General features: G+C 47.3%; 1 protein-coding gene across 3 annotated transcripts in view; it reads right to left on the bottom strand.

The window, feature by feature from the left end:
* Positions 1 to 1,097: 1,097 nt before the first annotated feature.
* The window catches only part of LOC110492418 (fibulin-2), a 48,373-nt gene continuing 21,578 nt past the window's right edge, over positions 1,098 to 27,892 (bottom strand). For 2 of the 3 annotated variants that reach the window (XM_036947393.2, XM_090203598.1), the window contains 10 exons: positions 23,741 to 23,965; positions 20,658 to 20,762; positions 19,792 to 19,893; positions 7,745 to 7,882; positions 6,960 to 7,103; positions 6,692 to 6,820; positions 4,094 to 4,219; positions 3,594 to 3,839; positions 3,380 to 3,503; positions 1,098 to 2,776 (listed from right to left, as the gene is read on the bottom strand). In XM_036947393.2, the coding sequence (XP_036803288.2) occupies positions 2,419 to 2,776; positions 3,380 to 3,503; positions 3,594 to 3,839; positions 4,094 to 4,219; positions 6,692 to 6,820; positions 6,960 to 7,103; positions 7,745 to 7,882; positions 19,792 to 19,893; positions 20,658 to 20,762; positions 23,741 to 23,965 (1,697 nt within the window). In that variant the 3' untranslated portion in view covers positions 1,098 to 2,418. Of the gene's footprint in view, positions 2,777 to 3,379; positions 3,504 to 3,593; positions 3,840 to 4,093; positions 4,220 to 6,691; positions 6,821 to 6,959; positions 7,104 to 7,744; positions 7,883 to 12,922; positions 13,052 to 19,791; positions 19,894 to 20,657; positions 20,763 to 23,740; positions 23,966 to 27,892 lie in introns of all 3 variants that reach the window. The other variant, XM_090203599.1, reaches the window with a different exon arrangement.

The raw sequence follows: 27,892 nt of genomic DNA, 5'->3' as shown, positions 1-27,892 counted from the left end.
GAGCAGATGACCTTAACTCAAACTGAAGCAAATAAAAAAATAGTATTTTATTGACTCCATTTCAAAAGGTTCATATTCTGAGATTCTAATAATATTAGTCCCACATTCTGTAGAATTGATGTGAATTCTACACTCTTCCTGACCTTAAAAATCAAATCAAACCTACATCGTGGTATTTACACAGCAGTTGTTTGTGCCATGGTCATATAAAACCACAGAATGAATTTGGGTTCTGTGAAAACCTACCACTGCACCAGGGATGTGTATATGGGCAGAAGTTTGTCCACATACACTTGAAGAGATTGAACGAGATCTTAACCACAACAAATGTGTAACACGTTGTACGAATTGGTTTAGTAACAAACCATTTGATTGTGAAAAAAAATAAACAACCTGTTTTGGCTCAAAACCCAAGCCTTTATGACACATCTTTGACATTGCCATTGTGAGTTGGATTGAATTCCAGCCTTGCAGCAATGGCGTAGAACTAAATCATGAGTGTTGAGCACACTATATCCTGTAGATGGAGATGTTACTCTTTCAACAAGTGCTACAATATCAGAGTTGGGGTAAAAAAAAACATTCACTCATATTGTAATTCATTATTCATAGAAATCTGGAAACACTGGACAGCTACTTTAAAATCATCTGCTTCATACAGTGATTCATTATATTATTATACATAAGATAATGTGCTTTTATTACAGGCATTTCACACTATGATAATAGCCCTGGTTTTGATTAGTCATCATAAAACATGTGTGTTCTTTATAGTTGATATTGTCGGTAAGCTAGTGTAAATAAAGACCTCTCTCACGGTGGTGATCTCACTACGGAGGTGTGAAACGGTATGTACATAAGCATGTACATTAACAGTATAACATGTTCTGACATGGTGCTAACATTGGAACCATTTCTCGATTCACTTGTACTGTGCGAACATAGGAGTAGCACTAAATTTAAGTCAATTCAATTGAATACTTTTCTTAAGTTGGACTTTATGTGTGAAAAAAAACATGCCTTGTATTTCATTTGAATCTGTTCATCGGGTATAGCTACTGTTATAGGTCATATGGTAGACACGGAACGTCAAACAGTTTGTGTAGTTTTCATTTTTACTAAAAATTATTTGCAGCTTATTAAAATAGCGGAACAAAATATGATACATCCAGTCATATCTAATGTGTCTGAATAATACATACAGTAAGTACAAATACATGTCATAATATACTGTGATATTAAATTAGCATAGTGGTACAACATTCTTCAAGAGGATAGAAAGGAACAGCAGCTTAAGGGAGATAGAAAAGAGTGAATTTGGATTGAGGCCCTGACACAACCTGTCTTAGTGGGTTAAAGACAACCACAAGCTAAGGCCCGGGATCTCCAACCCTGTTCCTGGAGAGCTACCATCCTGTATGTTTTCGTTCCAACCCGAAGCACACCTGATTCTAATAATTAGCTGGTTGATAAGCTGAATTGGGTTAACTGGGGTTAGAGAGCATTTCTCTACACTGGAAAAACTAGTGTTAGACCTAGCCCACTGACTTAAGATTTCAAGTTGAATCAACTTGATGAACTAATATCACTCATATTATGTTTTGTCAACTAATTTTTAACTGCTAGTTGACGTAACCGATTGTAAGGCAGCCAGGTAACTTAACTTTTTAAGTTGAATCGTTTTTTTGTTAATAGTGCAAAACTACTTTTTGATATCATCAGTGTGGTATAAAACTGGGCATCTCGTCTACTAGACGGTCAGTATGGTAGGAAACAAATGCAGGGCTGTGCTGAAGACTAGCTGTCCATTGAAGGGTAGGGCTAGGGGGATAGAAGGGGATGGGCTGTCCATTGAGGGATAGGGCTAGGGGGATAGAAGGGGATGGGCTGTCCATTGAGGGGTAGGGCTAGGGGGATAGAAGGGGATGGGCTGTCCATTGAGGGGTAGGGCTAGGGGGATAGAAGGGGATGGGCTGTCCATTGAGGGATAGGGCTAGGGGGATAGAAGGGGATGGGCTGTCCATTGAGGGGTAGGGCTAGGGGATAGAAGGGGATGGGCTGTCCATTGTGGGATAGGGCTAGGGGGATAGAAGGGGATGGGCTGTCCATTGAAGGGTAGGGCTAGGGGGATAGAAGGGGATGGGCTGTCCATTGAGGGGTAGGGCTAGGGGGATAGAAGGGGATGGGCTGTCCATTGAGGGATAGGGCTAGGGGGATAGAAGGGGATGGGCTGTCCATTGAGGGGTAGGGCTAGGGGGATAGAGGGGATGGGCTGTCCATTGAGGGGTAGGGCTAGGGGGATAGAAGGGGATGGGCTGTCCATTGAGGGGTGTAGGGCTAGGGGGATAGAAGGGGATGGGCTGTCCATTGAGAGGGTGGGACAAGGGTGGAAGTAGGGTGAGGCTGGGGGCCAGTCTGTTAGAGTGAGTTGGTCGTGATGAAGACATAGATCCGGGCTAGAAACGTAGTGAAGGTGCCCTGTCTCCAAAGCTTCATCTCCACGTCAATCAGGAAGTCCCGTGGCTCACGCACCTGCCTGTGCATGTACACCGCGCCAGTGTAGGCGTTCAGCTTCCGCGTGCTAAAGTAGTTCTCCAAGTTGCCCTGGGTGATGCTGATGATGACGTTGTCCCCGGAGTAGGCGGGGGAGGGGCCGATGCGGAAGATCTGGGCAGGGATGACGATGTTGGTCTGGAAGCTCAGGTGGTAGTAGGTGATCCTGAGAGGAGAGTTCTGACAGTCCAGCAAGTTGGGGCAGCTCTGTCGTTCACAGCGCCTAAAGGACCAGCCAATGAGAGAGTCAGAATTTCGAAACTATATTAATCAGAGTGAAAAGAATGAAAAAGACAGACTCACAGAATGAGAACAGTCAAAACATGAGCCAGATAGTCAGTCAGTCAGTCGTGGAATCAACACATCATAAATAATAACAGTCAAATGGGCAGAATCATATAGGCAAAACTTGACTGTTTTTCCAGGTCATTTCAGAATAAGATAGAAGAGAAATAAAGCCAATCCCAGACAGCTCTTCTGAATCCTAGCTGATCTATCATGGCCTCTGTGTCCACTGTGGCCTTTCTGTTTCACAGCTTTGATTACCCAGACTGACACATTCCCCTCAAGGGAAACATTGTTCCTTCCCGCGTACACTCCACTAGTTGGAGAAAAACCTCTAAAGAACTTTGAACTTTGAGAAAATCAAGAGAGCACAGTTTTCAAGCCCCAGAGGACAACATGAAAACACATCTGAAAATGTCCATTCATTGTTGTTTGAACTTTTCCAACAACACAAAAGATTACAAGTCTTCAATTCAACTGTAGTTCCTCTCTTTTCTAAGGAGTCCTGGGATATCGGATTAGTAGAGATACAGTCACTTACATGTCAGAGGATTTGCGGTAGTTCTGTGGACAATTGAAGGACAGACAGCGAAAGCCTCCCTGGATGTTGTAGCAGGTCTCAGCCAAGGAACAGTTATGGGCCCCGATGGTACACTCGTCTATGTCTGTAACCCAAACCATAGTCAGCTCAGAGTTAATGTGTGTGTGTGTGTGTGTGTTATGTGTATGTAATGTGTGTATCAGTGTCTCCTCACCTCTGCAGGAGCGTCCGTTGGGAGACATGGTGTAACCGTACTCGGGACAGGCACACTGGTAGCTCCCTGGGACGTTGACACACTTAAAGGAACACAGGTGGCCAATGCTCTGGGCACACTCATCAATGTCTTCACAGGTGTGTCCATCCTCCCTTAGGTAGGAGCCCTGTCTGCAGTAACACTGGTAGGAGCCATAGATGTTGGCACACTCCTGACTGCAGGGGTTGGTTAGACACTCATTCACATCTGTAAGACATTCAAAGATGGAAAAAGACTCCTAAAACAATGCCATGACATCCATGACACCACAGAATGCAACATATGTCTGTGTCTCTGTCTCTCCACCAACATCCACTACTGTCCTATCAGTCATATCTTACAGTCCTCTAGAGGTGTGACGGGGGAACAAAAGCCTTCTCTGTCCTGCTGGGGGTGTTGCAGGACACACACAGACACAGACACACAGACAGACAGACAGACAGACAGACAGACAGACGGACCTTCACAGTTCTTGCCATCCCTGGATAAGCTGAACCCAGCGGTGCAGGAACACTGATAGGATCCCGGGGTGTTCTCACAGGTCTGGGCACAAAGGCGGCCAGGGTAGCGCCAACACTCATTCACATCTAAAGAGAGTGGGGGGAGAGAGTGTGTGTGTGTGTGTGTGTGTGTGTGTGTGTGTGTGTGTGTGTGTGTGTGTGTGTGTGTGTGTGTGTGTGTGTGTGTGTGTGTGTGTGTGTGTGAGAGAGAGAGAGAGAGAATATATGTGGGAGTGTGAGAGAGAGAATATGCGTGTGTGTGTGAGAGAGAGAGAGAGAGAGAGAGAGAGAGAGAGAGAGAGAGAGAGAGAGAGAGAGAGAGAGAGAGAGAGAGAGAGAGAGAGAGAGAGAGAATATGCGTGTGTGTGTGAGAGAGAGAGAGAGAGAGAGAGAGAGAGAGAGAGAGAGAGAGAGAGAGAATATGCGTGTGTGTGTGAGAGAGAGAGAGAGAGAGAGAGAGAGAGAGAGAGATAATATGCGTGTGTGTGTGTGAGAGAGAGAGAGAGAGAGAGAGAGAGAGAGAGAGAGAGAGAGAGAGAGAGAGAGAGAATATGCGTGTGTGTGTGAGAGAGAGAGAGAGAGAGAGAGAGAGAGAGAGAGAGAGAGAGAGAGAGAGAGAGAGAGAGAGAGAGAGAGATAATGTGTGTATACAAAACATATGCATGTATGTGTGTGCACATCCTTAGTGTATGTGTGTGAATAGGGGTTGGAAGTGGAGGGGCCAGCTGCCTGCTGATAAGTCAAAACACTCCACTGGAGTTCATTATTATTAAAGTCACATACCAGTGAATCAGCACACAGTCCTCTGAAGTGGCTGGCTGGCTGACTGACTGACTGACTGCAACCCAGAGGAGCATAGCAGCAGGAGTTAAGACTGCAGCAGGAGAGAGCTGACTGAGAGACTAACTGCAGCAGGAGAGAGCTGCCTGGGAGACTAACTGCAGTAGGAGAGAGCTGACTGGGAGACTAACTGCAGCAGGAGAGAGCTGCCTGGGAGACTAACTGCAGTAGGAAAGAGCTGCATGGGAGACTAACTGCAGTAGGAGAGAGCTGCCTGGGAGACTGACTGCAGCAGGAGAGAGCTGCCTGGGAGACTTACTGAAGCAGGAAAGAGCTGTCTGGAAGACTAACTGCAGCAGGAGAGAGCTGCCTGGGAGACTAACTGCAGCAGGAGAGAGCTGCCTGGGAGACTAACTGCAGCAGGAGAGAGCTGCCTGGGAGACTTACTGAAGCAGGAAAGAGCTGTCTGGAAGACTAACTGCAGCAGGAGAGAGCTGCCTGGGAGACTAACTGCAGCAGGAGAGAGCTGCCTGGGAGACTAACTGCAGCAGGAGAGAGCTGCCTGGGAGACTAACTGCAGCAGGAGAGAGCTGCCTGGGAGACTAACTGCAGCAGGAGAGAGCTGCCTGGGAGACTTACTGAAGCAGGAAAGAGCTGTCTGGAAGACTAACTGCAGCAGGAGAGAGCTGCCTGGGAGACTAACTGCAGCAGGAGAGAGCTGCCTGGGAGACTAACTGCAGCAGGAGAGAGCTGCCTGGGAGACTAACTGCAGCAGGAAAGAGCTGCATGGGAGACTAACTGCAGTAGGAGAGAGCTGCCTGGGAGACTGACTGCAGCAGGAGAGAGCTGCCTGGGAGACTAACTGCAGCAGGAGAGAGCTGCCTGTGAGACTAACTGCAGCAGGAGAGAGCTGCCTGGGAGACTAACTGCAGCAGGAGAGAGCTGCCTGGGAGACTAACTGCAGTACGAGAGAGCTGCCTGGGAGACTAACTGCAACAGGAGAGAGCTGCCTGGGTAACTAACTGCAGCAGGGGAGAGCTGCCTGGGAGACTAACTGCAGCAGGAGAGAGCTGCCTGGGAGACTTACTGCAGCAGGAGAGAGCTGCCTGGGAGACTAACTGCAGCAGGAAAGTGCTGCCTGGGAGACTAACTGCAGCAGAAGAGAGCTGCCTGGGAGACTAACTGCAGCAGGAGAGAGCTGCCTGGGAGACTAACTGCAGCAGGAGAGAGCTGCCTGGGAGACTAACTGCAGTAGGAGAGAGCTGCCTGGGATAATAACTGCAACAGGAGAGAGCTGCCTGGGTGACTAACTGCAGCACGAGAGAGCTGCCTGGGAGACTGACTGCAGCAGGAGAGAGCTGCAGCAGGAGACTTACTGCAGCAGGAGAGAGCTGCCTGGGAGACTAACTGCAGCAGGAGAGAGCTGCCTGGGAGACTAACTGCAGCAGGAGAGAGCTGCATGGGAGTCTAACTGCAGCAGGAGAGAGCTGCAGCAGGAGACTTACTGTAGCAGGAGAGAGCTGTCTAAGAGACTTACTGCAGCAGGGGAGAGCTGCAGCAGGAGACTAACTGCAGCAGGGGAGAGCTGCAGCAGGAGACTAACTGCAGCAGGGGAGAGCTGCAGCAGGAGACTAACTGCAGCAGGAGCGAGCTGCCTGGGTGACTTACTACTAGCCTACCAAAACCACCCAGAACTACTTTGACAGAGATTTGTATTTAAATAAAAAAGTTAAAGGGAGAGCTTCTTCTCTATAGGTCAGTAGGCCACACAGTACCTACCCACACAAGTTTTCCTGAACATGTCGTACTGGTAGCCCGTCTGGCAGTCACAGCGGTAGGAGCCGGGCAGGTTGTGGCAGATCTGTCCCTCCCCACAGCGGTGAAGAGCGCTCTGACACTCATCCACATCTGGACACAGGAAGGTAGAGAGGAAAGATACAGAGTGGGTACTGTGGCTCAATGTCAACCATCTCTATTAAAGACTTGTTGATGGTATTAACCATGGAAATGAAAACTCCACAGATCTGTATACCTCTCCTCCTCTTACCTATGCATCTGGCTCCGTCTGGGCTGGCATGGTAACCCCGGCTACACATTATGATCTTCCTCTGGCAGCTGTAGGATCCCACAGTGTTGATACAGTTAAAGCCTGGACTGCAGGGCTGGCCCACGACACCACATTCATCTATGTCTGATGGATGGAGAGGGTGATGGAGGGAGGAGAGAGGGCGGATAGACACAAGGTTGGAGACAGAAGGAGGGAGGTAGGGAGGTAGGAGAGAGGAAGGATGGACACCGAGGGAAGAGAGAGGGTTGGAGACAAGAGGGAGGGAGGGACATTTTGAGAAGGGAAGATAGAAAAGGAAGAACAGAGGACCACGGGAGGACAGAGTCCGAGAGAGATGGCAGCCAGTTAGTCACACTGTGTTACTCAGAGGCAGACATACATCATACACTCCCATTCCCTGGGATCATTTTGGTGTGTGTTTCCCTCTATTTTCTCATCTTCTAACCCTGCCTTTGACTGTTTTTCAGTGGTTCAGAACTGCCTCGACATGCCCCAGTTCCTGTCCCCCAGGCTCATTCCTCAGTATCAGAATGTACTGACTGGAGGAAGGTTGGCTTTCATCCACCCCACTGCTGCCCACTCTGCTCCCCTCTGACCCCCCTCCTGTGTGGCATTCAACCCCTCTATACCTGGTCTGGGTATACCTTTACATTTATATTGACACACTGTTATAGTTATATTCATAATGTTACATTCATACTATTACTCTTGTTAACAGTGGCCCAGGTCTGCACAGCCCAGTTAGTCCCGACAGCCCCTCTTACCAATGCAGTTTCCATGTGTGTCCTGTGTGAAGCCCATGGAGCAGCGAGGTTTGGCATTACACCTGAACGAGCCCTCACTGTTCACACACTCAAAGCCTGGCCCGCAGTTATGAGTCCCCTGAAAACACTCATCAACATCTGCAAACAGAGACAGGAATAAGCAGGATGCATATTAGAAATGAAATCTAATGTATGACAAATTATGTAAAAACATGTTTGGTTGGTGATCTATTGTCAGTTTGTAATCAATCTATTGTAATCCATTAAGTTGATTAGAGAAGTAAAACTCATATGTTGCAAGCCTGTTAGAGTGTAATGTATACTGAAACCACTGGGTGTCACTGTGTTACTGTGGCTTTGAGACAGCAGCTAGAGCACCCCTAAATTAGCAGATAAATCATTTCACATAGATCTATTTAAACACTCTCCTTCCCCTTTAAAGAAAACAATCAACAGTAAAAAGGTTAATTCTCCAACTTCAGAGAGGATCCTAGGAATGTTTCCCCCACCAATCCTCCTCATTACATTAGCACAACAACAGATACAGCTTCTTATTTCTCCATGATGAATCACCTCCAATGAGCCAGCCTGTCAGACCATAGTTATGTGCATTAGTCTTCCTATTCTCTGGTGCTTGTATCTGTGACTGTAGAGAGCAGTGAGTTCCCCCAGAGCAGAGCTCCTTACAGCTCTTTCACCTGTCTACACTGGGATTCCCCTGATGTCAATCATCCTGACACATCTGCTGTTGTACACAGCCTTGTCACTGCAGAGAAATCACATCTGTCATAAACAGGGCTTAGAGAGTGAACTTCTCTCTCTCTCTCTGTGTGTGTGTGTGTGTGTGTGTGTGCATGCAGAAAACAAGTGTGTGTGTGTGTCTTCCTCTGTGCATGAAGCCACATGTACTGTACGTCTGTGAGGCTCTATGATCCCTGTAGGGACCTCATTCGGTATGTACCATGTTAAAGCCTCAGCTTGGCCCCTGGGAAGGGCAGGGCTTCAACTAGCACATTAAGACAATCCTGGTCTTGGCACGGCTGGCACAGGACTGAGTGAAGCTCTGACAGACCCAGACACACTGAGACAGAGAGAGACCGCGATCAGGGACAGGAATAAACGTGTGAGAGATTGGCAGGGTGCTCAGTCGCAGTCAAAGCAATACTATAGGAAGGTAATTGGCTCATGACAAATCAAGGAGGGAGCTGTCTCGACAACCTCACAGAGGCGAGGGAGTTCACTCTACCCAAGCAGGGACAGCAATTATTGGATAAGAAATTGGGGAACACAATCAACTCCTGGAGTAAGCAGTGAGGAGAGAATTTGCTTTGTAAGATGAAGGAGGGGAGGGGACTTCAGTCGATGAGAGGGGAGTTTAATTGATGTGAAGTAATTGGGCAGGGAATTGAAAGAGGAGTAGAAACATAACAACACAGTCTCCATCCCACACTCCAACCAGCCGACAGAAGTGGCAGCAGTTATGAGCACCGTGTTTAAATGCTCATTTGGTTGACTCAATGCTGTGCGAGTTTAATTTCCGTTGAAGCCCAGAGCAGCTGTAGTCCCTACTCTAACACCCTCTAACAGAGCAGCTGTAGTCCCTACTCTAACACCCTCTAACAGAGCAGCTGTAGTCCCTACTCTAACACCCTCTACCAGAGCAGCTGTAGTCCCTACTCTAACACCCTCTAACAGAGCAGCTGTAGTCCCTACTCTAACACCCTCTAACAGAGCAGCTGTAGTCCCAACTCTAACACCCTCTACCAGAGCAGCAGTAGTCCCTACTCTAACACCCTGTAGTCCCTACTCTAACACCCTCTACCAGAGCATCTGTAGTCCCTACTCTAACACCCTCTACCAGAGCAGCTGTAGTCCCTACTCTAACACCCTCTACCAGAACAGCTGTAGTCCCTACTCTAACACCCTCTAACAGAGCAGCTGTAGTCCCTACTCTAACACCCTCTAACAGAGCAGCTGTAGTCCCTACTCTAACACCCTCTAACAGAGCAGCTGTAGTCCCTACTCTAACACCCTCTACCAGAGCAGCTGTAGTCCCTACTCTAACACCCTCTAACAGAGCAGCTGTAGTCCCTACTCTAACACCCTGTACCAGAGCAGCTGTAGTCCCCACTCTAACACCCTCTACCAGAGCAGCAGTAGTCCCTACTCTAACACCCTGTAGTCCCTACTCTAACACCCTCTACCAGAGCATCTGTAGTCCCTACTCTAACACCCTCTACCAGAGCAGCTGTAGTCCCTACTCTAACACCCTCTACCAGAGCAGCTGTAGTCCCTACTCTAACACCCTCTAACAGAGCAGCTGTAGTCCCTACTCTAACACCCTCTAACAGAGCAGCTGTAGTCCCTAATCTAACACCCTCTAACAGAGCAGCTGTAGTCCCTACTCTAACACCCTCTAACAGAGCAGCTGTAGTCCCTACTCTAACACACTCTACCAGAGCAGCTGTAGTCCCTACTCTAACAGCCTCTACCAGAGCAGCTCTAGTCCCTACTATAACACCCTCTACCAGAGCAGCTGTAGTCCCTACTCTAACAGCCTCTACCAGAGCAGCTCTAGTCCCTACTCTAACACCCTCTAACAGAGCAGCTGTAGTCCCTACTCTAACACCCTCTACCAGAGCAGCTGTAGTCCCCACTCTAACACCCTCTACCAGAGCAGCAGTAGTCCCTACTCTAACACCCTCTACCAGAGCAGCTGTAGTCCCCACTCTAACACCCTCTACCAGAGCAGCAGTAGTCCCTACTCTAACACCCTCTACCAGAGCATCTGTAGTCCCTACTCTAACACCCTCTAACAGAGCAGTTGTAGTCCCTACTCTAACACCCTCTACCAGAGCAGCTGTAGTCCCTACTCTAACACCCCCTAACAGAGCAGCTGTAGTCCCTACTCTAACACCCTCTACCAGAGCATCTGTAGTCCCTACTCTAACACCCACTACCAGAGCAGCTGTAGTCCCTACTCTAACACCCTCTACCAGAGCAGCTGTAGTCCCTACTCTAACACCCTCTCCCAGAGCAGCTGTAGTCCCTACTCTAACACCCTCTACCAGAGCAGCTGTAGTCCCTACTCTAACACCCTCTCTCAGAGCAGCTGTAGTCCCTACTCTAACACCCTCTACCAGAGCAGCTGTAGTCCCTACTCTAACAGCCTCTACCAGAGCAGCTCTAGTCCCTACTCTAACACCCTCTAACAGAGCAGCTGTAGTCCCTACTCTAACACCCTCTACCAGAGCAGCTGTAGTCCCCACTCTAACACCCTCTACCAGAGCAGCAGTAGTCCCTACTCTAACACCCTCTACCAAAGCAGCTGTAGTCCCTACTCTAACACCCTCTAACAGAGCAGTTGTAGTCCCTACTCTAACACCCTCTACCAGAGCAGCTGTAGTCCCTACTCTAACACCCCCTAACAGAGCAGCTGTAGTCCCTACTCTAACACCCTCTACCAGAGCATCTGTAGTCCCTACTCTAACACCCACTACCAGAGCAGCTGTAGTCCCTACTCTAACACCCTCTACCAGAGCAGCTGTAGTCCCTACTCTAACACCCTCTCCCAGAGCAGCTGTAGTCCCTACTCTAACACCCTCTACCAGAGCAGCTGTAGTCCCTACTCTAACACCCTCTCTCAGAGCAGCTGTAGTCCCTACTCTAATACCCTCTACCAGAGCAGCTGTAGTCCCTACTCTAACACCTTCTACCAGAGCAGCTGTAGTCCCTACTCTAACACCCTCGACCAGAGCAGCTGTAGTCCCTACTCTAACACCCTCTACCAGAGCAGCTGTAGTCCCTACTCTAACACCCTCTACCAGAGCAGCTGTAGTCCCTACTCTAACACCCTCTACCAGAGCAGCTGTAGTCCCTACTCTAACACCCAGTACCAGAGCAGCTGTAGTCCCTACTCTAACACACTCTACCAGAGCAGCTGTAGTCCCTACTCTAACACCCTCTAACAGAGCAGCTGTAGTCCCTACTCTAACACCTTCTACCAGAGCAGCTGTAGTCCCTACTCTAACACCCTCTACCAGAGCAGCTGTAGTCCCTACTCTAACACCCACTACCAGAGCAGCTGTAGTCCCTACTCTAACACCCTCTATCAGAGCAGCTGTAGTCCCTACTCTAACACACTCTACCAGAGCAGCTGTAGTCCCTACTCTAACACCCTCTACCAGAGCAGCTGTAGTCCCTACTCTAACACCCTCTACCAGAGCAGCTGTAGTCCCTACAATAACACCCTCTAACAGAGCAGCTGTAGTCCCTACTCTAACACCCTCTAACAGAGCAGCTGTAGTCCCTACTCTAACACCCTCTACCAGAGCAGCTGTAGTCCCTACTCTAACACCCTCTACCAGAGCAGCTGTAGTCCCTACTCTAACACCCTCTACCAGAGCAGCTGTAGTCCCTACTCTAACACCCAGTACCAGAGCAGCTGTAGTCCCTACTCTAACACACTCTACCAGAGCAGCTGTAGTCCCTACTCTAACACCCTCTACCAGAGAAGCTGTAGTCCCTACTCTAACACCCCCTAACAGAGCAGCTGTAGTCCCTACTCTAACACCCTCTACCAGAGCAGCTGAGACCCATCTCTCTCTCCATTTCCTTCCAGTAGTCAACAACAGGACTTTAACAACTTGATCATCTCATAGCTCTATCTCAGAGCACACTGGCTGTGGATAAGAGCCCACAGTTAGCGTATTCTGCCAAGTGTGGGCAATGGAAATAATGATGAAGGCTGTGAGGTTTCTTTTTGGGTTGGAGCATTGTACATTCTCCACCGACATAAACACAAGTCAAGTGAGATTTTCGTATAGAGGGTATGCAGGCAAAACCTAATGCTAATATCTTGTTTATAATCATATTCAGCATCAAATAGACTTGTTCGTGTGGTCAGTTAAAAAATGGTGTCATTACTGTACTGTAACTTACATGAAGCATGGTTCAAGATCTAATTGGCAGCTCCCAATCTCTGACTCGTAGTCACTCCCATGGGTGGCAACTGTGATTGTTTAGTTTTACAATGTGCTTTCCTCACATTGTGAAAGGTCAAATTAATACACACCAGTTGTTGTGTTGCTACTAGTTACAACTAACTATACATGGGTCTACTGGAGAGTGAATGATTTGGCTGTTGTACAGTTTGCAGCTACTGTTCTGTCTCCATACCTTCACAGACGTCGTTGTTGATCTGGTAACCCAGAAAACAGGTGATCTGACACACAAAACTACCAGCCGTGTTCACACATCTCTCATTCATCTGACAGGTATGAGTGGACATCAAACACTCATTGATATCTGTGTGAAAGGAGAGAGAGGTGGAGAGAAACCAAGAGAGACACCGAGAGAGACACCAAGAGAGACACAGAGAGAGAAACCAAGAGTGAAACCAAGGGTGAAACCGAGAGACACCGAGAGAGACACAGAGAGAGAAACCAAGACAGACACCGAGAGAGAAACCAAGGGTGAAACCGAGAGAGACACAGAGAGAGACACCGAGAGAGACACCGAGAGAGACACCAAGAGACACCGAGAGAGAAACCAAGAGAGACACCAAGAGACACCGAGAGAGACACAGAGAGAGACACCGAGAGAGACACCGAGAGAGACACAGAGAGAGACACCGAGAGACACCAAGGGTGAAACCGAGAGAGACACCAAGAGAGACACCAAGAGAGACACCGAGAGAGACACCGAGAGAGACACCAAGAGTGAAACCAAGGGTGAAACCGAGAGAGACACTGAGAGAGACACCGATACAGACACCGAGAGAGCAACCAAGGGTGAAACCGAGAAAGACACAGAGAGAGACACCGAGAGAGACACCGAGAGAGACACCAAGAGACACCGAGAAAGACACCAAGGGTGAAACCGAGAGAGACACCAAGAGAGACACCAAGAGAGACACCGAGAGAGACACCGAGAGAGACACCAAGAGTGAAACCAAGGGTGAAACCGAGACACCGAGAGAGACACCGAGAGAGACACCGAGACAGACACCGAGAGAGAAACCAAGGCAGACACCGAGAGAGAAACCAAGAGAGACACCAAGAGAGACACAGAGAGACACCGAGAGAGACACCAAGAGAGACACCAAGGGTGAAACCAAGGGTGAAACCGAGAGAGACACAGAGAGAGATACCAAGGGAGACACCAAGACAGACACCGAGAGAGAAACCAAGACAGACACCGAGAGAGACACCGAGAGAGATACCAAGGGAGACACCAAGACAGACACCGAGAGAGAAACCAAGAGTGTAGGAGGGGAGATACAAAAGCAAAAAGAGAGAATGAAAGCATGAGACAAGATGGAGAGAGAGGGGAATGGGATGGAAATGGTACATCAGAGTAAGTGAGGGAAATAGAGGGGGAAAGTAAGCACATTGGAATACCCTAGTCGCCCCTAGTCCTGTTAAATTCATGGTGTAACACAGGGGCAGTCCCAAATAGATTAAGCAGCCTGGCCTCCACAGAGGGAAGGGATTGGGGGCACAGCCACAGGGTGTAAGTCTCACACAATGAAAGATCTGTCAAAACACTGCACCACCATGTCACAACAGAACAATCCACTGCCACCAAGGAGGAAGTCTCAGTCTGCTAGAAGCGATGGCTTATCCCTTCAATATGGAATCCGAGCAATCTCTAACAAGGGTGGCGTAACATATGCTTTTCTACGAGATGACTTAAACAGATACAGTAGCTCACTAATCAGCTTCATGGTAACAACCATACAATCCCATATTGTCTCAACTAGTAGACGTGTAGTACTGTAGGGACAGTGTGAGATCACAAAGATAGAAACACATTTAATCACATAGTGGAGCCTGCCTCCAAGTATAAGGCTCTGTTAGTCTGCAGCCTGGTGTCTTCGCCTCCAATGTCACTGTGAGAAAGGGAATTAGTACTCTGGTCAGCAATGTACATGCATGCTCTGCCCACCTGAGGACTTTTCCATTTCCTGGGTTTGAGGAGTGTAAAATCCACTTGTCACTTAAATCTGGATTGATTGCTTTCATTTTACTCTGGTGCCTCTTTCCAACTCTTGCTTGTGCCAGTGGTGTGTTCCCGTTAATGTAATGACTGGAGAAACCTTTGTAATGACCTGTTAGTGTGTTCCCATTAATGTTACCTGTTAGTGTGTTCCCATTAATGTAATGACCTGTTAGTGTGTTCCCGTTAATGTAATGACCTGCTAGTGTGTTCCCATTAATGTTACCTGTTAGTGTGTTCCCATTAATGTTACCTGTTAGTGTGTTCCCATTAATGTTACCTGTTAGTGTGTTCTTGTTAATGTAATGACCAGGGACACCTTTGTAATGACCTGTTAGTGTGTTCCCATTAATGTAATGAATGACCTGTTAGTGTGTTCCCATTAATGTTACCTGTTAGTGTGTTCCCATTAATGTTACCTGTTAGTGTGTTCCCGTTAATATGTTATTGGTCACATTCACATGGTTAGCAGATGTTATTGGTCACATTCACATGGTTAGCATATGTTATTGGTCACATTCACATGGCTAGCAGATTTTATTGGTCACATACACATGGTTAGCAGACGTTATTGCGAGTGTCACGAAATGCTTGTGCTTCTAGTTCCGACAGTGCAGTAATATCTAACATGTAATCTAACAATTCCACAAAAACGACTTAATATACACAAATCTAAGTAAAGGGATGAAATAAGAATGTATACATATAAATATATGGATGAGCAATGACCGAGCGGCATAGGCAAGATGCAATAGATGGTATATATAAGATACGGTATATACATGTGAGATGAGAAAGGCAATATATGTAGATATTATTAAAGTGACTAGTGATCCATTTATTAAAGTGGCCAATGATTTCAAGTCAGTATGTAGGCAGCAGCCTGTCTGTGTTAGTAATGGCTCTATAGCAGTCTGATTGCCTTGAGATAGAAGCTGTTTTTCAGTCTCTCGGTACCAGCTTTAATGCATCTTCTGGATGATAGCAGGGTGAACAGGCAGTGGCTCGGGTGGTTGTTGTCCTTGATGATATTTTTGGCTTTCCTGTGACATCTGGTGCTGTAGGTGTCCTGGAAGACAGGTAGTTTGCCCCCGGTGATGCGTTAGGCAGACCTCACTACCCTCTGGAGAGCCTTACGGTTATGGGCGGTGCAGTTGCCATACCAGGCGGTGATACAGCCCGACAGGATGCTCTCGATAATGCATCTGTAAAAGTTTGTGAGGTTTTAGGTGACAAAACAAATTTCCTCAGCCTCCTGAGGTTGAAGAGGCGCTGTTGCGCCTTCTTCACCACGCTGTCTGTGTGGGTGAACCATTTCAGTTTATCCGTGATGTGTACGCTGAGGAACTTAAAACTTTCCTCTCCACTACTGTCCCGTCAATGTGGATAGGGGGGTGCTCCCTCTGCTGTTTCCTGAAGTCCACGATCATCTCCTTTGTTTTGTTGACGTTGAGTGAGAGGTTGTTTTCCTGACACCACACTCCAAGGGCCCTCACCTCCTCCCTGTAGGCCGTCTCGTCGTTGTTGGTAATCAAGCCTACTACTGTTGTGTAGTCCGCAAACTTGATGATTGAGTTGGCGGCGTGCATGGCCACACAGTCATTGGTGAACAGGGAGTACAGGAGTGTGCTATGTACGCACCAGTGTTGATGATCAGCGAAGTGGGGATGTTGTTCCCTACCTTCCTGACCAGGGGCGTCCGGTCAGGAAGTCCAGGACCCAGTTGCACAGGGAGGGGTTGAGACCCAGGGCCTCAAGCTTAATGATGAGCTTGGAGGGTACTATGGTGTTGAATGCTGAGCTGTAGTCAATGAACAACATTCTTACATAGGTGTAATCAAGAGCCAAGAGTTGTGATTTTAAATTGCATGGGTATCTTTCTTGACACACTTGTTGAATCAGGCAAGAGAACATGATAACAATGGTAATTAATAATTAGCGAGGCAGTAGAGCGCAGGTAGGCCTAGAGACAAGTTTTTGGTGGTTGCAGCCCACTCCTTTATATTAATGTATTATTGTATACAAATACACCCAGTGTATATGCAAATAAGGCACATTTAATTTTAAAGTCACATGAGGTTGGTGGCACCTAATTGGGGAGGATGGGTTTATGGTAAAGGCTGGAGCAGGATGAGTGGAATGGTATCAAATACATCAAACACAAACATAATTTGTTTTCGAACAGGACAATGACTCAGCACAACTCCAGGCTGTGTAAGGGCTATTTGACCAAGAAGGAGAGTGATGGAGTGTTGCATCAGATGACTTGGCCTCCACAATCACCCAACCTCAAATCAATTGAGATGGTTTGGGATGAGTTGGACCGCAGAGTGAAAGAAAAGCACCCAACGAGTGCTCAGAACTCCTTCAAGACTGTTGGAAAAGCATTCCTCATGAAGCTGGTTGAGAGAATGCCAAGAGTGAGCAAAGCTGTCATCAAGGCAAAGGGTGGCTTATTTTAAGAATCTCAAATATTAAATATATTTTGATTTGTTTAACACTTTTTTGGTTACTACATGATTCCATATGTGTTATTTCATAGTTTTGATATCTTCACTATTACTCTACAATGTAGAAAATACTCAAAATAAATAAAAACCCTGGAATGAGTAGATGTGTTCAAAGTTGTGACTGGTAAGGTACAGTGCCTTGCGAAAGTATTCGGCCCCCTTGAACTTTGCGACCTTTTGCCACATTTCAGGCTTCAAACATAAAGATATAAAACTGTATTTTTTTGTGAAGAATCAACAACAAGTGGGACACAATCATGAAGTGGAACAACATTTATTGGATATTTCAAACTTTTTTAACAAATCAAAAACTAAAAAATTGGGCGTGCAAAATTATTCAGCCCCCTTAAGTTAATACTTTGTAGCGCCACCTTTTGCTGCGATTACAGCTGTAAGTCGCTTGGGGTATGTCTCTATCAGTTTTGCACATCGAGAGACTGAAATTTTTTCCCATTGCTCCTTGCAAAACAGCTCGAGCTCAGTGAGGTTGGATGGAGAGCATTTGTGAACAGCAGTTTTCAGTTCTTTCCACAGATTCTCGATTGGATTCAGGTCTGGACTTTGACTTGGCCATTCTAACACCTGGATATGTTTATTTTTGAACCATTCCATTGTAGATTTTTCTTTATGTTTTGGATCATTGTCTTGTTGGAAGACAAATCTCCGTCCCAGTCTCAGGTCTTTTACAGACTCCATCAGGTTTTCTTCCAGAATGGTCCTGTATTTGGCTCCATCCATCTTCCCATCAATTTTAACCATCTTCCCTGTCCCTGCTGAAGAAAAGCAGGCCCAAACCATGATGCTGCCACCACCATGTTTGACAGTGGGGATGGTGTGTTCAGCTGTGTTGCTTTTACGCCAAACATAACGTTTTGCGTTGTTGCCAAAAAGTTCAATTTTGGTTTCATCTGACCAGAGCACCTTCTTCCACATGTTTGGTGTGTCTCCCAGGTGGCTTGTGGCAAACTTTAAACAACACTTTTTATGGATATCTTTAAGAAATGGCTTTCTTCTTGCCACTCTTCCATAAAGGCCAGATTTGTGCAATATACGACTGATTGTTGTCCTATGGACAGCGTCTCCCACCTCAGCTGTAGATCTCTGCAGTTCATCCAGAGTGATCATGGGCCTCTTGGCTGCATCTCTGATCAGTCTTCTCCTTGTATGAGCTGAAAGTTTAGAGGGACGGCCAGGTCTTGGTAGATTTGCAGTGGTCTGATTGTCACGCCCTGACCATAGTTTACTTTGTATTTTCTATGTTTTGATTGGTCAGGGTGTGATCTGAGTGGGCATTCTATGTTACATGTCTAGTTTGTCTAGTTCTATGTTCGGCCTGATATGGTTCTCAATCAGAGGCAGGTGTTCGTCATTGTCTCTGATTGGGAACCATATTTAGGTAGCCTGGGTTTCACTGTGTGTTGGTGGGTGATTGTCCTTTGTGTCCTTAGTGTTAGTTTGCACCAGTTTAGGCTGTTTCGGTTTTCATTACGTTTATTATTTTGCACTGTTTGTATTTAGATTCGTGTTGCTATAGTCAATAAACATGGATCGTAATCTACACGCCGCATTTTGGTCCGACTCTCCTTCTCAAACGGAAAACCGTTACACTGATACTCCTTCCATTTCAATATTATCGCTTATTATCGCCTTGCATATTATCGCCTTGCACAGTGCTCCTTGGGATGTTTAAAGCTTGGGAAATCTTTTTGTATCCAAATCCAAATTAAACTTCTTCACAACAGTATCTCGGACCTGCCTGGTGTGTTCCTTGTTCTTCATGATGCTCTCTGCGCTTTTAACGGACTTCTGAGACTATCACAGTGCAGGTGCATTTATACGGAGACTTGATTACACACAGGTGGATTGTATTTATCATCATTAGTCATTTAGGTCAACATTGGATCATTCAGAGATCCTCACTGAACTTCTGGAGAGAGTTTTCTGCACTGAAAGTAAAGGGGCTGAATAATTTTGCACGCCCAATTTTTCAGTTTTTGATTTGTTAAAAAAGTTTGAAATATCCAATAAATGTCGTTCCACTTCATGATTGTGTCCCACTTGTTGTTGATTCTTCACAAAAAAATACAGTTTCATATCTTTATGTTTGAAGCCTGAAATGTGGCAAAAGGTCGCAAAGTTCAAGGGGGGCGAATACATTCGCAAGGCACTGTATATATGAGTGCATTATAAGAAAAAAGTGACATTTAACACCGGAATTCCATTCATTATGTCCGTGCCAATTCAATGTTTTTTTGAACTATAATTCAGTCAATACCTTCATGCATTGTCCAACTGTTGCATTTATTAGAATAGCTTTAAACAATTACGATGACCGTGTCTAATCTGGTACACAGAGAGCAGCTCTACTCTGCTCCAGGGGCACTGGGGGGAGACTGAGGAGAGACTGGAGTCAGTGACAGCCATTCAGAGACTCTGCACGACTGGAACTGCTGAAATACTGAGCTGGTGTGTGTGTGCGTGCGTGCGTGTGTGTGTGTGTGTGTAAGTGTGTGTGAGCGTGTGTTTCTTTTTTCTTACCTTCACAGGATTGTCCGTCAGCCATCAGAGAGAATCCAGGGAAACATGAGCAGCCAGGTCTACCAGCCACTGAGGAGCACTGTTGCATACAGAGGCCATTTCCTGCTCAGAGGGTCACAACACAGCTCAACATCACACCAAAACACACCACAACACAACAGTAGTCAAGGTGACATACGTCACAGGGGGCCAGCCCTGTGTGTGTGTTATATAACCTCTGTGTGATTTACTGTATCCCTGTGTACTCATTTCCTGTTTCCACTTTGACCCCTGACCTGTTCGGATTGTATTTCCTCCTGCGTCCCAATGGAACGGGATCCCCACCCTGGAATTATGGAGCCAAACACACACACCCTGAGGAGACCCCCACTACATACTATGCTGGACTACATGGGGATGGCTGGATACTTCGCAATACACACAGGAGCTTTGTGGCCTTTGATGCAATCTTAAAACTTGTATGTGACATTTAAAAGTACAATTGGTCAAACATAACTAAAATGGACAAAGGCGGTTAAAGTATTTAACTGAAGGAGGAAACGTCTGTCATGTGAAGGAATGTGACATGAATTATACTAGAAGGGTGCATGACTGAAAATCTTCTAGGCTTTGTGCTCTCTTAGGGGACTAATGGGTGTCTTCATTTACCTTTCTATTCAGTACCAAATATTCTGTTCCACTATGGTTCCTCTAATGCTGTCGCGCCATCATAATGGGACTCCTTCCACACACTGATTCCAGACATGCATTTGGGTTCTTCTATCAAGACTAATGACTGATTTTAAGGTATGAAAACACAGTTCATGTGGTCTGCCAGGTCTACAGTAGATAGGCACCACTCTGGCCTACTGTCAAGTTCTACCCACCCTCACAGGGGTTAACAGAGGTTGGAGTGGTGGAGGGTGCGGTGGAGGTAGCCTCAACCTCTGTCCTGTCATCCTCTCTCAACTTGTTCTCTTCATCTACCGTCTCTGTGAAAACAGAAATAAACTCATCACGGAAAGTACTAATTAAACAGTACAACCAACAAACCGCCCAGTCATCCTGTCTTGGTGGTTAAAGAGAGAGCTGTGAAATGCCTTCAATTTATCCACAGATATGAGGCTAGGCGGCAACAGGGCACAGATGAAAGTTGCCTTAGAGACAGAGTTGAGGCACGACAGGAAAAGGCTTGGCCTGCAGACAAACCTGTGTTTTTATCAGCCTGCAGACTCACTGCACCTTTCTGTAAAGTAGGGCTCACATTAGATTCCTGTTGAGACAGGCTTGTGCTGGTGAAAGCCCCATTCGATAAATGTATGGCACACTTACAGTAGCCTAGAGTAGGTTGGAAATACCTGAACATACTTTATTTACTAGTCTAAATGTATGAAGGCTACTGAAGGCTACTGAACTGTGAAGAAAGGCTTTATCAAAACAGTATGAGATGTGGGGGCCTCCCGGGTGGCGCAGGGGTCTATGGCACTGATCAGTGCTAGAGATGTCACTACAGATCCGGGTTCGATCCCAGGCTGTGTCGCAGCTGGCCGCGCCCGGGAGACATACTGGCAAAAAAGTATTTGGGGCAAAAAAGTATTTAGTCAGCCACCAATTGTGCAAGTTCTCCCACTTAAAAATATGAGAGAGGCCTGTAATTTTCATCATAGGTACACTTCAACTATGGCAGACAAAAAAAGAACCAGAAAATCACATTGTAGGATTTATTATTAATTTATTTGCAAATTATGGTGGAAAATAAGTATTTGGTCAATAACTTTGTTATATACCCTTTGTTGGCAATGACAGAGGTCAAACGTTTTCTGTAAGTCTTCACAAGGTTTTCACACACTGTTGCTGCTATTTTGGCCCATTCCTTCATGCAGATCTCCTCTAGAGCAGTGATGTTTTGGGGCTGTTGCTGGGCAACACGGACTTTCAACTCCCTCCAAAGATTTTCTATGGGGTTGAGATCTGGAGACTGGCTAGGCCACTCCAGGACCTTGAAATGCTTCTTACGAAGTCACTCCTTTGTTGCCCGGGCGGTGTGTTTGGGATCATTGTCATGCTGAAAGACCCAGCCAACGTTTCATCTTCAATGCCCTTGCTGATGGAAGGAGGTTTTCACTCAAAATCTCACGATACATGGCCACATTCATTCTTTCCTTTACACGGATCAGTCGTCCTGGTCCCTTTGCAGAAAAACAGCCCCAAAGCATGATGTTTCCACACCCATGCTTCACAGTAGGTATGGTGTTCTTTGGATGCAACTCAGCATTCTTTGTCCTCCAAACACGACGAGATGAGTTTTTACGAAAAAGTTATATTTTGGTTTCATCTGACCATTCTCCCAATCTTCTTCTGGATCATCCAAATGCTCTCTAGCAAACTTCAGACGGGCCTGGACATGTACTGGCTTAAGCAGGAGGACACGTCTGGCACTGCAGGATTTGAGTCCCTGGCGGCGTACTGTGTTACTGATGGTAGGCTTTGTTACTTTGGTCCCAGCTCTCTGCAGGTCATTCACTAGGTCCCCCCGTGTGGTTCTGGGATTTTTGCTCACCGTTCTTGTGATCATTTTGACCCCACGGGGTGAGATCTTGCGTGGAGCCCCAGATCGAGGGAGATTATCAGTGGTCTTGTATGTCTTCCATTTCCTAATAATTGCTCCCACAGTTGATTTCTTCAAACCAAGCTGCTTACCTAATGCAGATTCAGTCTTCCCAGCCTGGTGCAGGTCTACCATTTTGTTTCTGGTGTCCTTTGACAGCTCTTTGGTCTTGGCCATAGTGGAGTTTGGAGTGTGACTGCTTGAGGTTGTGGACAGGTGTCTTTTATACTGATAACAAGTTCAAACAGGTGCCATTAATACAGGTAACGAGTGGAGGACAGAGGAGCCTCTTAAAGAAGATGTTACAGGTCTGTGAGAGCCAGAAATCTTGCTTGTTTGTAGGTGACCAAATACTTATTTTCCACCATAATTTGCAAATAAATTCATGAAAAATCCTACAATGTGATTTTCTGGAATTTTTTTTCTCATTTTGTCTGTCATAGTTGAAGTGTACATATTATGAAAATTACAGGCCTCTCTCATCTTTTAAGTGGGAGAACTTGCACAATTGGTGGCTGACTAAATACTTTTTTGCCCCACTGTATGAGGAGGCGCACAATTTGCCCAGCGTCATCCGGGTTAGGGAGGGTTTGGCCAACTGGGATGTCCTTGTCCCATCGCGCTCTAGCAACTCCTTGTGGCGGCCGGGGGCATGCACGCTGGCCCCGGTCGCCAGCTGTACAGTGTTTCCTCTGACACATTGGTGCGGCTGGCTTCCGGGTTAAGCGAGCAGGGTGTCAAGAAGCAGCGCAGCTTGGCGGGGTCGTGTTTCGGAGGACAAATGGCTCTTGACCTTCACTTCTCCCAAGTCCGCACGGGAGTCGCAGCGATAGGACAAGATTGTAACTCCCAATTGGGGATAAAAAGGGGTAAAAAGTACACAAAGAAATTACAATAAAAAATGTAGAAATGAGATCTGAATAACAATTATCAGTCTGAATCAGAGACAGTAGGCAGGAAGCAAGGAAAATCATATGCTGTCAAAAGTGTGGACAAATATAGACAGATAGAGTCTGGCAGGAGTCTGAAAACACAGAAGGCTGTTAATCATACTGTTGAGAGAGTGGCTATGAAAAATGGTTTAGCACAAAGGTACTACACTCAGGAATCAGTCATCCTTCACTGGTTGTATGTAATTAAACATAACTGTTCTTTACTTTAGTTATTAGCCTGGGAGCCAATCTGTTTTTATCCAACTTGTCATCGTATTGCCAATTAAGGCTACTGTGTGCCGTTATTCAAGGCCCAAACAGACAGGCAACCAGGCTAATAGCTATGTGGTCTTGCACATACAGTATTGTGGAGTACTGTACAGTGCATGGTCTGACATATTCTAACAACCTAAGAGTAGTTTTCCTTTACCTGGCACACAGCTGACCGCGTCCTTCTGCAGTACATAGCCAGGGTAGCAGTCACACCTGAAGGAGCCAGGGGTGTTGATACACCTGTGGTGGCATAGTGTTCCCTGGTAAACCTGGCACTCATCTACATCCTCCATCTCAGGAGGGCCCTCCACCGTGTTCTCCCTCTCCTGCTCCTCCTCCTCCCCAATGGAGAAGGCCTCTTTGGGGAACGGACTGTCTGACACTACAGGACAAGGAGAGAGGGCTGTCACTAATAGCCTAACCTTTATGTTGTCCAGTAGAATAGAGTCAAGTAAAGCAGAAGGTAACCAAGGCAGAGAATACAGATCTGGAACTGTATCTTATTTTTTAAAACTGCATTGTTGGTTAAGGGATGGTAAGTAAGCTTTTCATTGCAAGTTCTACACCTGGTCTACACTGGAGCATGTGACAAATACAATTTGATTTGTATCTCTCATAGAGGGGTCTATAGTAGTTCCCATCCTCACTCTGGCAGGCCAGTGAAGTGCACAAAGTGGGGAGATTCCACTACAAAGCCTCTCTTTAGTAAGGAGAGGTAGAGTAAAAAAGGTTTTCTTTTGTTTAACTGCCTTTCTTTGACAGGACACTGGTGTGTGTAGTATGTTGGCAGGACAGTGGTGTGTGTAGTGTGTTGGCAGGACAGTGGTGTGTGTTGTTAGGACAGTGGTGTGTGTAGTGTGTTGGCAGGACAGTGGTGTGTGTAGTGTGTTGGCAGGACAGTGGTGTGTGTTGTTAGGACAGTGGTGTGTGTAGTATGTTGGCAGGACAGTGGTGTGTGTAGTGTGTTGACAGGACACTGGTGTGTGTAGTATGTTGGCAGGACAGTGGTGTGTTTAGTGTGTTGGCAGGACAGTGGTGTGTGTAGTATGTTGGCAGGACAGTGGTGTGTGTAGTGTGTTGGCAGGAGAGTGGTGTGTGTAGTGTGTTGGCAGGACAGTGGTGTGTGTAGTGTGTTGGCAGGACAGTGGTGTGTGTAGTGTGTTGTTAGGACAGTGGTGTGTGTAGTTAGGACAGTGGTGTGTGTAGTGTGTTGGCAGGACAGTGGTGTGTGTAGTGTGTTGGCAGAACAGTGGTGTGTGTAGTGTGTTGGCAGGACAGTGGTATGTGTAGTGTGTTGGCAGGACAGTGGTATATGTATTGTGTTGGCAGGACAGTGGTGTGTGTTGTTAGGACAGTGGTGTGTGTAGTGTGTTGGCAGGGCAGTTGTGTGTGTAGTGTGTTGGCAGGACAGTGGTGTGTGTTGTTAGGACAGTGGTGTGTGTAGTGTGTTGGCAGGGCAGTTGTGTGTGTAGTGTGTTGGCAGGACAGTGGTGTGTGTAGTGTGTTGGCAGGGCAGTGGTGTGTGTTGTTAGGACAGTGGTGTGTGTAGTGTGTTGGCAGGGCAGTGGTGTGTGTAGTGTGTTGGCAGAACAGTGGTGTGTGTAGTATGTTGGCAGGGCAGTGGTGTGTGTTGGCAGGACAGTGGTGTGTGTAGTATGTTGGCAGGGCAGTGGTGTGTGTTGTTAGGACAGTGGTGTGTGTAGTGTGTTGGCAGGACAGTGGTGTGTGTTGTTAGGACAGTGGTGTGTGTAGTATGTTGGCAGGGCAGTGGTGTGTGTAGTATGTTGGCAGGACAGTGGTGTGTGTAGTATGTTGGCAGGGCAATGGTGTGTGTTGATAGGACAGTGGTGTGTGTAGTGTGTTGGCAGGACAGTGGTGTGTGTAGTGTGTTGGCAGGACAGTGGTGTGTGTAGCGTGTTGGCAGGACAGTGGTGTGTGTAGTATGTTGGCAGGGCAGTGGTGTGTGTTGGCAGGACAGTGGTGTGTGTAGTATGTTGGCAGGGCAGTGGTGTGTGTTGTTAGGACAGTGGTGTGTGTAGTATGTTGGCAGGGCAGTGGTGTGTGTTGTTAGGACAGTGGTGTGTGTAGTCTGTTGGCAGGACAGTGGTGTGTGTTGTTAGGACAGTGGTGTGTGTAGTGTGTTGGCAGGACAGTGGTGTGTGTTGTTAGGACAGTGGTGTGTGTAGTATGTTGGCAGGGCAGTGGTGTGTGTAGTATGTTGGCAGGACAGTGGTGTGTGTAGTATGTTGGCAGGGCAGTGGTGTGTGTTGTTAGGACAGTGGTGTGTGTAGTGTGTTGGCAGGACAGTGGTGTGTGTAGTGTGTTGGCAGGACAGTGGTGTGTGTAGTGTGTTGGCAGGGCAGTGGTGTGTGTAGTGTGTTGGCAGGGCAGTGGTGTGTGTAGTGTGTTGGCAGGACAGTGGGGTGTGTTGTTAGGACAGTGGTGTGTGTAGTATGTTGGCAGGACAGTGGTGTGTGTAGTGTGTTGGCAGGACAGTGGTGTGTGTAGTGTGTTGGCAGGACAGTGGTGTGTGTAGTATGTTGGCAGGGCAGTGGTGTGTGTTGTAAGGACAGTGGTGTGTGTAGTGTGTTGGCAGGACAGTGGTGTGTGTAGTGTGTTGGCAGGGCAGTGGTGTGTGTTGTTAGGACAGTAGTGTGTGTAGTGTGTTGGCAGGACAGTGGTGTGTGTAGTGTGTTGGCAGGACAGTGGTGTGTGTTGTTAGGACAGTGGTGTGTGTAGTGTGTTGGCAGGACAGTGGTGTGTGTAGTGTGTTGGCAGGGCAGTGGTGTGTGTTGTTAGGACAGTGGTGTGTGTAATGTGTTGGCAGGACAGTGGTGTGTGTAGTGTGTTGGCAGGACAGTGGTGTGTGTAGTGTGTTGGCAGGACAGTGGTGTGTGTAGTGTGTTGGCAGGACAGCGGTCTATGTATTGTGTTGGCAGGACAGTGGTGTATGTATTGTGTTGGCAAGACAGTGGCTTGTGTTGGCAGGACAGTGGTGTGTGTAGTGTGTTGGCAGGACAGCGGTGTGTGTAGTGTGTTGGCAGGACAGTGGTGTGTGTAGTGTGTTGGCAGGACAGTGGTGTGTGTAGTGTGTTGGCAGGACAGTGGTTTGTGTAGTGTGTTGGCTGGACAGTGGTGTGTGTAGTGTGTTAGCAGGACAGTGGTGTGTGTAGTGTGTTGGCAGGACAGTGGTGTGGGTTGGCAGGACAGTGGTGTGTGTAGTGTGTTGGCAGGACAGTGGTGTGTGTAGTGTGTTGGCAGGACAGTGGTATGTGTATTGTGTTGGCAGGACAGTGGCGTGTGTATTGTGTTGGCAGGACAGTGGTATGTGTATTGTGTTGGCAGGACAGTGGTGTGTGTAGTGTGTTGGCAGGGCAGTGGTGTGTGTTGTTAGGACAGTAGTGTGTGTAGTGTGTTGGCAGGACAGTGGTGTGTGTAGTGTGTTGGCAGGACAGTGGTGTGTGTAGTGTGTTGGCAGGACAGTGGTGTGTGTAGTGTGTTGGCAGGGCAGTGGTGTGTGTTGTTAGGACAGTGGTGTGTGTAATGTGTTGGCAGGACAGTGGTGTGTGTAGTGTGTTGGCAGGACAGTGGTGTGTGTAGTGTGTTGGCAGGACAGTGGTGTGTGTAGTGTGTTGACAAGACAGTGGCTTGTGTTGGCAGGACAGTGGTGTGTGTAGTGTGTTGACAAGACAGTGGCTTGTGTTGGCAGGACAGTGGTGTGTGTAGTGTGTTGGCAGGACAGCGGTGTGTGTAGTGTGTTGGCAGGACAGTGGTGTGTGTAGTGTGTTGGCAGGACAGTGGTGTGTGTAGTGTGTTGGCAGGACAGCTGTGTGTGTAGTGTGTTGGCAGGACAGTGGTGTGTGTATTGTGTTGGCAGGGCAGGTGTGTGTGTAGTGTGTTGGCAGGACAGTGGTTTGTGTAGTGTGTTGGCTGGACAGTGGTGTGTGTAGTGTGTTAGCAGGACAGTGGTGTGTGTAGTGTGTTGGCAGGACAGTGGTGTGGGTTGGCAGGACAGTGGTGTGTGTAGTGTGTTGGCAGGACAGTGGTGTGTGTAGTGTGTTGGCAGGACAGTGGTATGTGTATTGTGTTGGCAGGACAGTGGTGTGGGTTGGCAGGACAGTGGTGTGTGTAGTGTGTTGGCAGGACAGTGTTGTGTGTAGTCTGTTGGCAGGACAGTGGTGTGTGTATTGTGTTGGCAGGACAGGTGTGTGTGTAGTGTGTTGGCAGGACAGTGGTGTGGGTTGGCAGGACAGTGGTGTGGGTTGGCAGGACAGTGGTGTGTGTAGTGTGTTGGCAGGACAGTGGTGTG

Source organism: Oncorhynchus mykiss, chromosome 16 (assembly GCF_057628025.1).
Source record: "Oncorhynchus mykiss isolate SJ-2025 chromosome 16, ASM5762802v1, whole genome shotgun sequence".
Classification (NCBI taxonomy): Eukaryota; Metazoa; Chordata; class Actinopteri; order Salmoniformes; family Salmonidae; genus Oncorhynchus; species Oncorhynchus mykiss.
This window is presented reverse-complemented; position numbering and strand designations above follow the sequence as displayed.